At 48.7% G+C, this 15,602-nt stretch overlaps 1 protein-coding gene across 1 annotated transcript in view; it reads right to left on the bottom strand.

Annotated features, from left to right (window-relative positions):
• The window catches only part of LOC149287625 (astrotactin-2-like), a 782,689-nt gene that overhangs the window by 711,271 nt on the left and 55,816 nt on the right, over window positions 1–15,602 (bottom strand). The window contains exons 4-6 of the mRNA XM_089492656.1: window positions 14,184–14,331; window positions 6,150–6,234; window positions 1,853–2,039 (exon numbers count right to left, since the gene is read on the bottom strand). Coding sequence (XP_089348782.1) covers window positions 1,853–2,039; window positions 6,150–6,234; window positions 14,184–14,331 — 420 coding nt within the window. The remainder of the gene's footprint in view (window positions 1–1,852; window positions 2,040–6,149; window positions 6,235–14,183; window positions 14,332–15,602) is intronic.

The raw sequence follows: 15,602 nt of genomic DNA on the forward strand, positions 1-15,602 counted from the left end.
CTGGCGTCATGTGCAGGTTCTGGGGCATGGGGTTTCTCCAGGTGGGTTGCAGATGTCTTGACTGGTCTGTGCGGACAATATGTAATCCTGTGGCCAGTCCCTCCGCAATAAAAGCATAAGTCGTCCTCTTGTCTCCTTTGTATTTCTTTTTTGGTGAGCGGCTCTCGCTTAAAGCTCTTAGCAGCCTTCTTTCTTGGTGTCTGGGTCTTGGTTTTTGTGTCCACGCAATCGGCTTCCACCACAGTCCTTACCGACTTGCATAGGTGGAGTACACATTCTGCCAACAATTCCAGCACTGCAGGTATCCCCGCGAACTCCTTGTGTGGGCCTTGACATTCTGTCACGAGCTGAGAACACAGGTTGATAAGGAGCCCAGGTGCAGGGGATACGAGGGGCTCTGTCTGTACCCCACGATGCATTATGGTCTGGGGTTGTTACAGACAGGCGCAGGATTAAACCACAGACAACAGATCTGGATTAAGAGTTGTATTGACTGCAATGGTACATCAATAAATACAAAGAAAGTCACTCAACTTGGCAGGAAGCCCACTTGCGGGGCACACGGCAGATAAGCCCACTTGCGGGGCACACGGCAGATAAGCCCACTTGCGGGGCACACGGCAGATAAGCCCTCTTGCGGGGCACACGGCAGATAAGCCCACTTGCGGGGCACACGGCAGATAAGCCCACTTGCGGGGCACACGGCAGATAAGCCCTCTTGCGGGGCACACGGCAGATAAGCCCACTTGCGGGGCACACGGCAGATAAGCCCACTTGCGGGGCACACGGCAGATAAGCCCACTTGCGGGGCACACGGCAGATAAGCCCACTTGCGGGGCACACGGCAGATAAGCCCACTTGCGGGGCACACGGCAGATAAGCCCACTTGCGGGGCACACGGCAGATAAGCTTGCGAACACGGCAGGTACTGGAACAAGGCAGGTACTGGAACAAGGCAGGTACTGGAACAAGGCAGGTACTGGAACAAGGCAGGTACTGGAACAAGGCAGGTACTGGAACAAGGCAGGTACTGGAACAAGGCAGGAACCAAACATGTAGTCCTCAAACATTAATGTCAAGGCCCAGACTGCAGGGCTGGGCAGGTTTATCAAGGCTGACTTGATCAGGTAAGCCACTGCAGCTGGACCTGATAATTAGTCTGAGATGTCCTGATTGGCTAGGGCGGCCACTAGTGGTTGGTAAATGAAAATGAACAACAAAGTTTGCACAAGTCCAGCTAGCGCATGGTGAAACGTGACAGGCATCTAAGCAGCTACAGACCCCCAACATATACCGTTGGAAAGGTAACCACCACCTTTCCAATGGTATAAGGCTTGTAAAAAAAAGAATAAAAAATGTTAAGTTAAAAAAGTAAAAATGTAAAAAAAATGATTTGGGGGTCTCTAAATGCAGATAAATAAAGATCAAAATTGCCTGGAGACCCCCAAATTAAATTATCTAAACATTAACTAGTTTAACATTTAAAAAAAAAAAAAAGTTTAAGTATTCTAGATAAATGAGCACTGTGGTAGCCAATGTTACCACAGTGATCATATAGCTATGGAAAGTCACATTCCCTTTTTAAAAATGGCCGATACTGGGGGCGTGTCCTGGAGCTCGACCAAGACTCACCCGCCGAGATATACAGCTTTTTTCAGCGATAAAACGCATTTTTTTTAATTCCTCCTTGGCAGACAACGATGCCTAAACACCCTCCGAAAGATTCGTCGGCCGCGGTCGCTTCTTACTTTCGTAAGAAAGATTCCGCTCCTCCTCGTGCTTCCAGCGGCCCGGACCCTGGGGACGAGGACTTGGACGCCCCCTGCACTAAAAAGGACATCGCCGACCTTACTGACCTTCTCAAGACGGTCAAGAAGGATCTCCATCGGGACATCAAAGATGGTCTGGCGACCCTGAAGACGGAGGTACGAGCTCTGCAATCCCGCACTACCGTACTCGAGCAAAACCACGTGGTGTTGGCCGAGGAGAACCAGGCCGCCAGAGCGGATTTGGAGGGATCCCTGGCTAGGTACAGGAGCCTACAGGAACAGGTTGAAGACCTGGACAACCGCTCAAGACGCTGCAACATCAGGGTTCGTAATGTGCCCGAAACGGCTCCATTACCTGACTTTATAGATCGTTACTTTCGTCTCTTACTACCTGAGGCTTCTGCTGCGGATCTTCACCTTGACAGGGTTCACCGGGCTCTTAGGCCTCGTCCCGCGCCGTCGGATAACCCGCGAGATATCATATTAAAATGCCACCATTACACGACCAAAGAAGCTATCTTTCGTGCGGTTCGCAACGGATCGCCCTCCTTGGACGGTATCACACCTCACCTTTACGCGGACGTTGCTCCATCCACGCTGCAGAAACGGAAGGTGCTCAAACCCATTACAGCGCTCCTTCGCTCTAACGGTGTTAAATACCGATGGGGTTTCCCATTCCGCCTTATTGCTTTCCACGGCTCCACTCAACATGTTCTGCGAGACCCCTTTGAAGGACCGGACTTTTTGCAACGCCTGGGCATCACAGTTACCCAAGAAGTGCTCCACCTGCAAACCCTGATGGATCCTCGCCCTCGCCTCGGTAGGGCTGCCTCGCCCTCACCACTACAAGATGTTGCTTCAGGGGATGTCGACAATGCTGCTGATCCTGCTCCGCCACTGCTTTCTCAAAAGGACTGAATATTATTGCTCCCTACTGTCTATTGTGCCTTTGGGCGTTGCATTGTCTCGTTGCCCCTGTTGGGTTTATCCTAGGGGTACATAACACTTGTTCCTGGGGGGTCTGCTGATCGCTCATACACACACAGGCTTTTTTTTTTTGTTTTTTTTTGCCAAAGGCTACCATTCTTTCTGACTTTTTGCCTTGGCTTCTGTCGGGGCAGACGCGCGACACGAGGGGATGACACAGAGGGGACAGACACACACCACACACACGCTGCTTGCTGTCCCACTACATCGCTGTTTTCTCAAATGGTCCGCGTGCTATTATTCCATGCTGTCTTCTGTTGCCGTCAATCGTTGCTCCTGTTGGCTTCTCCCTAGGGGTACATGTCACTTGTTCCGGGTCAACTGATCCCACGCACTCACACTTACAAACACTTTTTAATTTTTTTTTTTCCACTTGTACGCGGTATGTTACACAGGTTGTTCTGTCTAAGTTACCATATTGTTTATCATGTTGTTCTCTTCTTTTGTTCTCGGCGGGGAGTCCCATCTGGTCTCCCAGGTCCCCCTATAGCGCAGTCTCTCCGGTACTGGTGGGAGTACTGCTCTTCGTTTCGGATCTCCCGTTATAGGCATTCCCATCTCCCTTCTGGGATTTGGGTGCTTATCCCGCGACTCATACGGTTCGCCCCTGTTTGCCGCCTTCGTTCTGAGATCGTCACCTGATACACCTCGTTTGGTATCCGTGGGCAGATCCCGCTTTCTTACCCCTTTGATACTCGTTCCCTACTCTTTCCTCTATTTTTTCCTACTTACTCTTTCCCTTCGGCTCTTGGGGGCCTCTCTTGGATTCTTTCTTTCCCCCCACCCCTTTTCAAAATTTTTTTTTTTTCTTTTTCTCTTTTTTCTTCCTTTTCCTTTTCTCTTCCCTTTTTTTTCTTTTCTCAGTTTTGCGCTGATCAATTGTTGGGCCTGATGGCTGCGCTGGAGGCTTCTGGGGGGTCCGCACTTAAGGTAATCACACACAACACACACGGCCTTAACTCCCCTCACAAACGTCTTAAAGCTATCAAAAACTATGTCGCACTTCGTGCAGATGTGGTCTTCTTACAGGAGACCCACTTTAAACATGACCATGCTCCCAAATACTGGGGCAAACATTTCCTCCAACACTTTCATGCCACTCACCCCACAAAACATAATGGGGTCACGATTCTCCTACATAAAAGACTAGACTTTCAACTCACCAGCTTGACTAAGGATCCTGCAGGTAGATACATCCGATTGTGTGGCACTTTGTCTGGTCGTGAGGTGTGCTTTATTAATGTTTACGCACCCTCTCCCAACCTCTCGGGCTTCTATTCCCAGTTGGAAGCTCTGCTCGATGTTCCCAGGTCTACCGGCCTGCTTGTGGGAGGGGACTTTAACGCTACTCCTGACCCGTACTTGGACAGATCGGACTTCCGACGCACCACGACACCTAGGTCCTCCTATAAACCTCTACAGCTTTTCCTACGACGCATGCATTTGTTTGATGCCTGGCGCGCGCTCCACCCCAGGGATAGGGACTACTCCTTCTACTCTAATCCACATGATAGTTACTCCCGTATTGATCACATCTTTATCTCGCAAACTTTACTACCCTCTCTGCTGTCTTCTCGCATCCACGAAATTACTTGGTCTGATCACGGGATAGTCGAGTGTCTATTTTCTGGCCTTTCCCCTCGTCCCCCAGCTTGCACTTGGAAATTGAATGAATCCTTGTTGGCGGATCCGGTCATAGCTACCTCCGTGGCTGAGGCCCTGGAGGAGTATTTTACCTTGAACTCCTCCCCTGACCTGGCGGTGGGGACACTGTGGCAGGCCCATAAAGCCGTTATCCGCGGCACACTCATCAGGTTAGCTTCCCGCAAGAAACGTGAGAGGCTCCGTCAGGAGCGCCTTTTACGGGCCGAGATCCGCGACCTCGAACGCATACATAAATCCACGGGAGACCCCCAGGCCCTTCGCTCTCTGGTCGTCAAGAAGGGGGAGCTAAATCTGATTCTTTCGACCGAGGTTTTGAAGGCCATTAGTTGGACGAATCAAAATTTTTTCGATAAGGGCAATAAGCCTGATACCATGCTGGCGAGACGTCTTCGCCTCGCCACGAAGTCACATTCTATTAGGCTAATACACACCTCTTCCGGAAATACGTCCTCCCATCCTGGCGTCATTTGTCAACAATTTACTAACTATTATACTTCCCTTTATGACGGTCATAAAACCTCCCAGACACCACATGTTGCCCAGTGTACGCAGGAGTTCCTGAGGAATTCTCGGTTGCCGACCCTCTCTCCGGATGAGTTATTGTCGTTATCCGTAGAGGTTACTCAGGAGGAGGTTGACCTTGCACTCGGCACCATGAAAGGCGCCAAGGCCCCTGGCCTTGACGGGTTTACGGCATCTTATTATAAACGTTATAAACATATTTTATCCCCACAATTGGCTGCTCTGTTTAATAGCTTTTTATCGGGCTCTCCGATACCCCCAGAGATGCTTTCCGCCAAAATTGTTGTGATCCCTAAAGAAGGGAAGGACGCTTCCTTTTGCTCTAATTACCGTCCTATTTCCCTCATTAATGTGGACATTAAGCTATACGCCAAGATTTTGGCGTTGCGTCTTGCCCCCTGTTTACCACGACTGATCCATCCTGACCAGGTGGGCTTTGTGCTGGGGAGAGAGGCCCCTGACAACATTCGACGCACCCTGGGTGTCGTCCATGCTTCCCGGCTGGCCCGATCTCCAGCTCTACTGCTCTCGCTCGATGCAGAGAAGGCATTCGATCGGGTTGATTGTGAATATATGTGGGCGACGCTCGGGGCCTTTGGCTTTACTGGAGGTATACTGTCTGCTCTGCGTGGTCTCTATTCCTCCCCTAGTGCGGTGGTGGACACCGGTGGGGCCGTGTCTTCTCCGTTCTCCATACGGAATGGTACGCGACAGGGCTGTCCCCTCTCTCCCCTCTGGTTTGCGCTCTGCGTCGAACCGCTTGCTGCGTCTATTCGTTTGCACCCAGACATCAGGGGAGTGCAGGTAGGGGATTCCCAATACAAAGTCAGCCTCTTCGCTGACGATGTGCTTCTTTCCATCACATCCCCCCTGGTGTCCCTGCCCAATTTGTATGCCCTCTTATCCCGCTTTTCCGACATATCGGGTTATAAGATCAATGCTTCGAAGTGTGAAGCGCTGAACATTTCCCTCCCGTCACATACTGTTAAACTTCTAGATCTCAATTTTGACTTTAAGTGGCAACCTCACCGCCTCTGCTATTTGGGGGTCTTCTTGACTGCCCAACTCTCAGATCTCTATAAAGCTAATTACCTTCCGTTGCTACAGCACTTAAAGGGGGACCTTCGTAGATGGATGCCCTATAACATATCTCTTCTTGGTAGGGTCTATAGTGTCAAGATGACTCTCCTTCCTAAGATACTTTACCTTTTCCGCTCGCTCCCGGTCCCTTTGGTGTCCCGAGACCTGGACCTTTTCCAGGCGGAGATTTTCCGCTTCGTTTGGAGGGGCGCTAGGCCGAGGTGGAGGAGATCCCACCTTTATCGCCCTCATGAGGCGGGGGGCCTGGGGATGCCTCATCTGTTGTCTTATTTTCATGCTGCCCAATTGGCTCAGCTTACGCTGGTCCATCTTGGTGCCTTGGCCCCGAGATGGGTCCCCCTTGAGGAGGCCATGTGTCACTTACCTGACATCTCAGAGGTCTGCTGGCTGGGGGGGGGCGTGCGCCCGTGCTGTTCCGGTAGCCCCACGTTGTCCTTTTCCCTCTCGTTATGGGATCGCCTTAAATTGCGGTACACTTTGCTCCATACGCCGTCTGTTCTCACTCCTTTGTTTCGTAACCCGGCTTTCCCCGTCGGTTTGTCGCGCACGTCCTTCCTCTGGTGGCGGATTCATGGTATAACTAAGGCTGGCCACATGTATCATAGGGGCAGTTTGCACACTTTACACACACTCACTACCGCCCTACAGATGCCCCCTACCGAGGCTTTTCATTTCCTCCAGCTTCGATCCTTTTTGACAGCGCTCAAGTTTCCCCGCGCTTTGGCTCCTCTGACTCCGTTTGAACGATTGTGCTGGACGGGAGGGAGACAGCCGGGTGCGATTTCACAACTTTATACTCACCTTGTCGCCTATGCGTTTCCTGACTCTCCTCCCCACTGTCGACTGTGGGAACGTGACCTGGGTGTCTCTTTCACTCAGTCGGACGGGACAGAAATTTACGCTAACACATTTTCGCTTACTGCCAACACCCTTATTAAAGAAGGTGCATTCAAAGTGGTTGGCAGGTGGTATCTCCACCCTTCCCGGATTGCCCAGATTTTCCCGGGTTCCAGCGATGGTTGCACGAGAGGTTGTGGGGAGAGGGGCTCATATTTCCACATGTGGTGGACGTGTCCCTTAGTGACGGATATGTGGACCTGGGTCTTCGGTCTTCTTAGCGAGATCATTGGTGCTCGGGTGGATCGATGTCCTTTGACGGCACTACTTAATAAGAATCATCCTAATCCTCAATTCCCCTTGTACACTCACCGGCTCATTCACAGAGTTTGTGCGGCTGCGAGACTCTCTCTTGCTAAAAACTGGAATACATGCATCCCTTCCCACGCACAGCTTCTGGCCAAAATTTGGCATTTCATGCACATGGAAAAGCTCACCGCACACATACACGACACTTCTGAGCGTTTTTTGAAGGTGTGGGCCCCCTGGATGTCTTCTGCTTACGCCGATGGCTCTACAGGTAGGATGGCCGCTCTGTAAAATTTCTCCACAGCTCTCCGGAGCCGTTTACATTTTTCCTCTACCTTCTCCCCCCCCCCTTTTTTTTTATTTCTTCTTCCTTTCTCTCTACCCCCCCATCCTTTTCCTTTTCCTTCTCCTTTCCTGTCTCTCTCTCTCTCTCTCTCATGCCATCTCCCCTGCTTATCTTATTATGGGGGTGGCGGGACCGAAGGGCCTGGTGGATTTGTACGATTTTTTGTCTCGGTGCTAATGTACGGTCATTCTGCCCCCGCCCCCGCGGTGTGCTCCCCTACCACCTGCGTCGCCCCTATTCTACTGCTCGCCTCTTGGCGGCTTTGCCCACTGCTACATGGGGTCTCTGCCCACGTGACTCCTCCTTCCCTATTGAGGTCCCTACTCCTTTGGTGGTTTACGCCAGTGCCGCCCTGTTTTTTCTTTTCTTTACGTTTTTTTTTTATGCGTCTCCAGTATGACTCGAGTGTCGGCTATGTTCACCCATTGGGGCCTATGCTCACTCGACTATTCTGGGGCATATGACCCCTTTGCGCTTATGATACTGGTTTTGTTTCTGTCACATTTTGTTTCCGCATGTTTTTTACTACATTTGCGTCTCCATCGCAAAAAAAAAAATGGCGCCCGGACACGGCTCCTGTATCGATATGCTTTATTTACATTTGTGTTGTTACACGCTGTCTGGCTGTCAATAAAAATGTTTTGAATCGAAAAAAAAAAAAAAAAAAAAAAATGGCCGATACTAAATTTTAATCCCATAAACCCTTTGATCATTCAAATTAGCGAATGGTAGAGGGAGGCAATTTTTGAAATCCTGATGAACTGTAAATTAACTGCAAATATTATTAAAATCAGCCATTTAGCCTGTGTGGTAGGTGAGTAACCATCTCATCCCTGGAGCTCCTTGCATTTTTACTGCAAAACTTATTTTTGCCGTAAAAGTGATTTTTTTCTCCCTTTACCATAATTTCTTTGGGATTGTAAGGGGAAAAATGGTGTGTGCTTCTGTGAGTGAATGTATGGAAAGTATGGTGTGTGCTTCTGCAAGTGAATGGCTTGACGTGGCATTGCTGCTCATGTAGGAAGTTAAATTATGGCCCAAAAAGTACATATTTGCAAAAACTACACCCTTGGCGCATCAAATGAGGGGCTGTATGTGTTTCTAGTGCAAACCTGGAGTGCATAAGACACAAATGAACATGTCGCTATGGTTAGAAAAATCATATTCCATCATTATTTGTGCACTCAACTTTTGTCCTAGAAATACATGTAGCCCCTCATTTGAAGCTCCAAGGGGTGTAGTTTCTTGAAATGTGTACTTTATGTACCCTAATTTAACTTCCTAGATGTCTAGACCACTTTAACTTCAGATATGGCAGATTTGAAAATCTTGTTAAAAAATTGTCTTAAAACATTTAGGGGTGATGCCTGCAATTAGACAGCTCTAGGCAGCTGGAAAGTTAAATTATGGTACATAAATTATACATTTGCAGAAACTACACCCCTTGGCACATCAAAGGGGCTGCATGTTTTAGTAGCACAAGACTGGAGTGCACAAGACATAAATTAACTTGTCACTTTTAATTTTTTGTGTGATATTAACTTATTTGTTGTGCACGTCAGATTTGTAATACAAATAAAACCTCATTTGATGCAGCTGGGGGTGTAGTTTCTAAAAATATATAGTTTTTGTTGGCATATTTTAACATCCCAGGCAGCTAGAGCTGTTTAATTGACGGCAGCCATGCATTAAATTTTAAGGCAAGACAGGAGGCTTCCTATTTTGCATATCTTCCTTTACTCTCACCAACAGCAGCAAAGAAAGAGTTAATAACACAAGTGAAAACAATCAATAGAAACAATACACAGGTGGTATATAAACCCCTTAACTATCTTCCTCTTTCTCTTTCTTTGCTGCTCACCAAAGCTGCAGGTCAGTCCTCTTCCTACCTACATTTATTGCTGATTTATTGAATATTATCCATTTATTATTCATTACATATTGCTTTTTTCACCTAATTCTAGATAATTAGGTGGGTATGCACATTTATATACAGTATAGATTTCTGGTATATATATATATATTATATATATAATTTTTATTTTTTTTTACTTGTCTTTCATTATTTATATTCATCGTTTCTTTTTTCCCTATCCGGGACCCCTTTTTATATGAGTTCCGGTCGCTATTTTCTTCAGTTATTTTCTAGATCATTACAGTAATGTTGTGTGTTCTGTGTGTGGAAGCGATTTTGAACCATACATCGCCGGCATTACTCTAAAGAGCTCCTTCTCATCTGTGCCTCACTGGAGTGGTTACAGGGTTAGCCCTGCATTATTTTCAATATTCGTTGGGGATTTTTTTTGGAATTGCATCTCCCAGGCTGAGTCCCTGTGGCCTTGCACGTTATATACGGGCTAAGTCCCTGTGGCCTTGCACGTTATATATACGGGCTGAGTCCCTGTGGCCTTGCACGTTATATATACGGGCTGTGGCCTTGCATGTTATATATACGGGCTGTGGCCTTGCACGTTATATATACGGGCCGAGTCCCTGTGGCCTTGCACAATATATACGGGCTGCTAAAAACCTTGGTGCGGCCGCTTACTGTTTGGAGACACATTCGTCAAGGAATTAAACCGCCACGTATCCTTGATGACATCATGGAATAAGGCCAAACTGTCAATGAGGAAGGTCTTTCAGACTGGCCCTCATTTTTCTGGGAGGGCTGGTCGACCGCGGGGCCGGGCTGCCAGCCGTTCATCCCAAGGCTCCCGGTACTTCCCTCAGAACTAGATGTCCTACAGGACTCCGTTCCAACAGAGGGCCTTCAACCCACACGGAGACAGTAGAGGCGCTTCCGTATTTCCCAGGGGACGCTCCGTTTTCGGTAAATCCGAATGCTTCTTGTCCTTCTTTCCCTTCCTCGGGTTGCGGGCCATATATCATCTTTTTCCACAACTGGGTGTGGATTTCGTTGGACCCTTGGATCCTCCAAACGGTACAGGTTTTCCAGATTTTTCCAGGTTTTTTTTCATCTCTTCCCCCTTTCAAGTACGCTGACCGCCCACATATCGGGGGCATTACCGATCAGGCCTTAATAGAAGCAGAACTCCGCGCCTTCCGCGACAAGGGGCCTATCCAGCGGGCCAGGATCAATCGGTTTCCTCAGCTCCTTTTTCCTAGTATGCTTATGCACCAGGGATTTCCGCCCGGTGCTCACTCTACGGGCTCTCAATGCTTTCGTTGTTTATCGCCACTTCAAATGGAAGGGATCAGTCTCTTCTGAGACCTTATGTCGGAAGGCGATTGGTTTACACGGTTCGACCTCTCGGACACTTTCTCTCCGTCCCGATTCACCCAGATTCCGGGCGATTTCTTAAATTTCGCTGGGGCAGGCAGGTATGGCAGTTCAAGGCCTAAGTTCAGCCCCTTGGTGCTTTACAAAGCTCCTGAAGCCAGTCATGGCTCTCTTCAGGTCCAGGGGTATCAGGTGTATAGTCTATCTAGATGACATTCTGCTCTTCTCTAGCTGCCGGGAGACCCTGCTCGCCCAGACCGATTTCGTGGTGCAGACCCTTCACCAACTCAGGTTTCTAGTCAATTCCCTCAAATCCGAACTAGTCCCAAGCCGCTTTCTCTTCTTAGGCTTCTAAGACAACATGTCGGCGGTTCGGTATATCAACCGCTTAGGGGGTTCTCGGTCCAAATACCTCACAAAGGTAACACAGGACATTTTCGACGTTTGCCTTGCACGCAACATACTCTGCAGGCAGAATACCTCCTGGGCGCCGAGAATCTCTTGGCGGATGGGTTCTCCAGACACTGGCGGGATGCGAGCGACTGGGGACTTCTCAGTCGGGTCGTGCACCTGGACCTATTTGCATCCAGGACGAATCGCCAGACGGTAATTTCGAGGGTCATCCATCACCTGTGTTGGTTCTGGTGACCCCCCCCCCCCCCGTGGCATGCTCAGCCGTGGTTTCCAGCCCTGCTGAAGTTATCTGTCCAGGATCCTCTGGAGATCCCATCTCTGTGCTATCTCCTGACGGGGCCCGGAGGTCCAGGTTCATCCGCTCATCTCATTCCATGTCATGGAAAGACATCTCCCCCTGGTGGCATGGATGATTTCAGGGGACCCCGAACGGTCTCGGGCCTATTGGAGGCGGCTCAGTCCTTGCTCTGCAAATCTTGGGCTCCAGGTACCAGTATGTCATACCGGACGGCTTGGCGAGGCTGGGCTAATTGGAGTTTGGGACAGCACATGGATCCCCATTCGGCTACTCTAGACTGTGTTCTTAATTTCTTGGCGGATTTATTTTCCTCGGGCAAGTCCTACCGGACGGTTACTGCTTTCCGGTCAGACATTTCGTGTTGTCACGCCGGTTTCTCGGACGAGCCTATGGGTAGGGCTCCCTTAGTCTGCCACCTTTTGTGCGGTATTCGTTTATCCCGTCCTCCGGCGCCATGCTACGGTTCTCTGTGGGAAGTAGCTAGATTTCCTTCGGGATGGCCAGACAACGATTCTCTCTCCCTCCGACAGTGTCGCCGGGTGTGTCAGGACTTATCTGTCACGCACGACGTCGATACGTCTGGTCTTGACATCTCAACTCCTCATCTCCTATGTGAAACCTTTCAAGGCTGTTTCTTCTCCTACAAGAGCATCGGTGCTCTTTCCGTCGGGGGGGACGGCGGCCTGGTGGAGCTTTAGTGGATATTCTGCGAGCGGCGGATTGGTCCCATGCCTCCACCTTTCGGGCATTTTATTTCCGCCCGGTTTCTTCGGGGGCAATGGTGTTGGTTTCAGGCGTTAAAAATCTTGCCTTAAAATTTGAAATTATTCTAGCCTTGGTGCCTGAATAATTATAATTTTAATAAAGACAGGAGGCGAGTATTTTCCCTCCCTGCCCTCCCGATGGTTAGGTGTACACTCTGGGTAAGTAGGCCGGGTTTGAATTCGTTTTTTGGGGTTTTGTCTGCTCCGTTGCGTTTGATAATTTGTGATGACTGTGTCAGTGGTGCTCGTTCTACTGTGATCTACCATGTTTGGGAAGAATTTGGTTCTGTTATGTCTCTCTCTCTTTGTTTCAGCTTGATACCATCTCCGTGTCATAGCAGTTCTGTTTCCCAGTTGGAGTGCATTGTCGCCTTACTCTTGACTCTGGTTTCAGTTCGAGCCCCTGTTCGGAGTGTTGGGTTCGGTTTTACATTGCTAGACGGTTTGCTGCGTTATTCAGTTCCGGTTCACAGCGGACGAAAGAGGAAGATAGTTAAGGGGTTTATATACCACCTGTGTACTGTTTCTATTGGTTGTTTTCACTCTTTATTAACTCTTTCTTTGCTGCTGTTGGTGAGAGTAAAGGAAGATATGCAAAATAGGAAGCCTCCTGTCTTTATTAAAATTATAATTATTCGGGCACCAAGGCTAGAATAATTTCAAATTTAAAGATGTCTTTTGTGAAATTGAACTTTTAGCAATAAAATATTAGAAAAACAGTCTACTACAAATATTTAGCAACACAGGTTTTGATATTAGAGTTTAGAAAAATAAAACGTTTTTATTGAGTCGGAAGTGAGAAAATACTTTTTTTTTTCTTTCCATTTTTGGCTTTATTTTGCAAACCTAATGAGACATATACATATAATGGCATATTTTGAATCGGCTGAGTATGCTGAAAAAAAAATATGGTTTGTATAGTTTATTCCGAAAAAATTTACTTTTAAACGTGAGATGCACCAGAATGTCTAAAACCAGCACCCAGGTGGGAAATGGCTTAGCAGCCAAGGGGTTAAGTTAGGACATCACGAAACCATCAGCCTTAATCTTTTTCACTCCCCATTGTTTCCCATGATTCTTGGACTACCTTGGCTCTGACAACATGACCCCGTCAGACGATGGTCCTCAGGAGAAGTTTCCTTTTCTTCGGTTTTCTGCTGTCAAAATTGTATCTCGTTGTCTTACATAGCATCAATTCAAGGAAAGGACAAGGAAGAAATAGAATCTCCTGAGATCCTTAGTCGGTACCAAAACTTTCGTCAAGTATTTGATCCTAAAGAGGCAGAACGACTTCCACCACACTGACCTAATGACTGCCCGATTAACCTTCTTCCAGGAGCCATCATTCTATTTGGAAAGATATTTCCCCTTTCAGAACCTGAACTAAAAATTCTAAAGGAATATATAGAGGAAAGCCTTCACAAAGGTTTGATTAGACCTTCTACCTCTCTTGCCGAAGCGGGGATATTTTTTATTGGGGAAAAAGGACGGTGGTCTATGTCCCTGTGTTGACTATTGGGAACTCAACCACATCACTATTAGGAGCAAATACCCATAGATAGACTTAGAGATGCCAAGATCTACTCAGAGATCGATCTTCTGAGTGCTTATAACTTGGTACGTATCCACAAGGGATATGAGTGGAAAACAGCCTTCAGCACCAGGTATGGCCATTACAACCATCAAGTTTGGAATATGCAATTCGCCCTTAACATTTCCTTAACAACATTTTCCGTGATATGTTAGATACCTTTCTCATTGTGTATCTCGATGACATCTTGATATACTCCCCCCTCAATCCCAGAACACCAGATGGTCGCCTGGCAGGTGTACACTAGAATCCACATCCATCTGGTGTTATCTAGCGTTGGCGGAGTGCTCTAATGTCCAAGACTCTACGCTTAACAGGTGGAGAAGCCTTGCAACTCACCTGATTTTCCAGGTAAGCTTGACCGAAGTCTGTGGAAACAGCAATGGCGGCGGGGCCCTTGGAGGCTCAGATGTGGAGAGTCGCCTGGGACTGACAGGGTCTCCCACTCGCCGAACCCCCGTCTTATCGGAGCGCCGATCCTCCGATCCTGCTCTCATGGCGTGGAGAGCTACCAGGTGTTGTGGCTGTGGATGCTCGCCTTGCTACATAGGCTGTGTCTCGGTGATCCGATACGCCTGCTGCTACGTATACCCTGCTCACCCCCACTTCATTGTCGGGCTGAAAGGAAAGGTGTGACAGCCCATCAGATTATCCCTTATATTATTTTGGCCCCATACCTGTTTTTCTGTGTTACACCCGATCCCTGTGGTTTTCCCAAGGATTAAACAGACCCTAATGTTGGTTGGATCCCACCTTCCCCCTGCCCCTGCTTGGCGTCTGACCATGACCTAGTCTCAAATTCATGGATTCATGGAACATGGCAACACTCGGTGGTGGTTACAGAGAGGGAGCTTGTTCGGGAACCCTGGTTTTATTACCAATCTTTAGGACTGGGGTTTACCCACCCCGCTCTGGCCCAGCTACCACGCGGACTGTTCCCGGGGATGTTTCTGATGCTGTCGCTCAGGGTCCCGTTGTTGGATCACGTCGCCTTTTGGGTCATAAAATCTTCGGACCCTGAGCTCTCCATTGGTACCCAGGGAACGGTTTCATTGCACCCTGAAGCAACTTCTCCGGAAGTTCGCCATCACCCATAAGGACTGGGAATGCCACTTGCCCCATCTCCTCTTCACCTATCGAGAAGTTCCCCAAGAGGCCATTGAGGGGGTTTCTCCCCCTTGGACCTGCTGACGAAACACTGGACAGGAGCCCTAGCTACGGAGGACCCTTCCGTGGTAGCTTATGTGTTCGGGTTCAGAGACAGGCTCCAGAAGTTAAAGGATCTGGCGCTAACTTTCAAAACACTCAACGTAGGCAGAAGAGGTGGTATGACTGATCAGCTAGGGATTGTGTCGTTCAAGTGGGACAGAAGGTGCTGGCTCTTAAGCCAGTCAAGCAGAGCAAGCTGCAGGCAGCTTGGCAGGGGCCGTACCAGGTAGTAGAACAGCTCTGTGACACCACCTACATAGTGGCCCGCTGTTCGGATGAAAGGATCCACAGAACTTTTCATGTGAACATGCTTAAATCCTGCTTAGAGAGGAAAGAAGCCGCAGCCACGATGTGTGCCCCAGGGGTAGGAGACTGGGAGAGTCTTCCCTTACTGACACAGCCTGGGGAGGCAAGGTCCGAGGTAGGGATAGCAGGGGTCAGGATTAGTGCAGAACTTGACCCATAGTCTCGGGAACAGGTCCAGCAGGTGCTTCCTGAGCACCAGGCCATGTTCTCTTCTGCAGGGTACTATCAGACGTTTGTTACCAA

The sequence above is a fragment of the Sceloporus occidentalis genome, unplaced genomic scaffold, assembly GCF_023333645.1.
Source record: "Sceloporus occidentalis isolate IW3139 unplaced genomic scaffold, rSceOcc1.0.p SCAF_58, whole genome shotgun sequence".
Taxonomy (NCBI): Eukaryota; Metazoa; Chordata; class Lepidosauria; order Squamata; family Phrynosomatidae; genus Sceloporus; species Sceloporus occidentalis.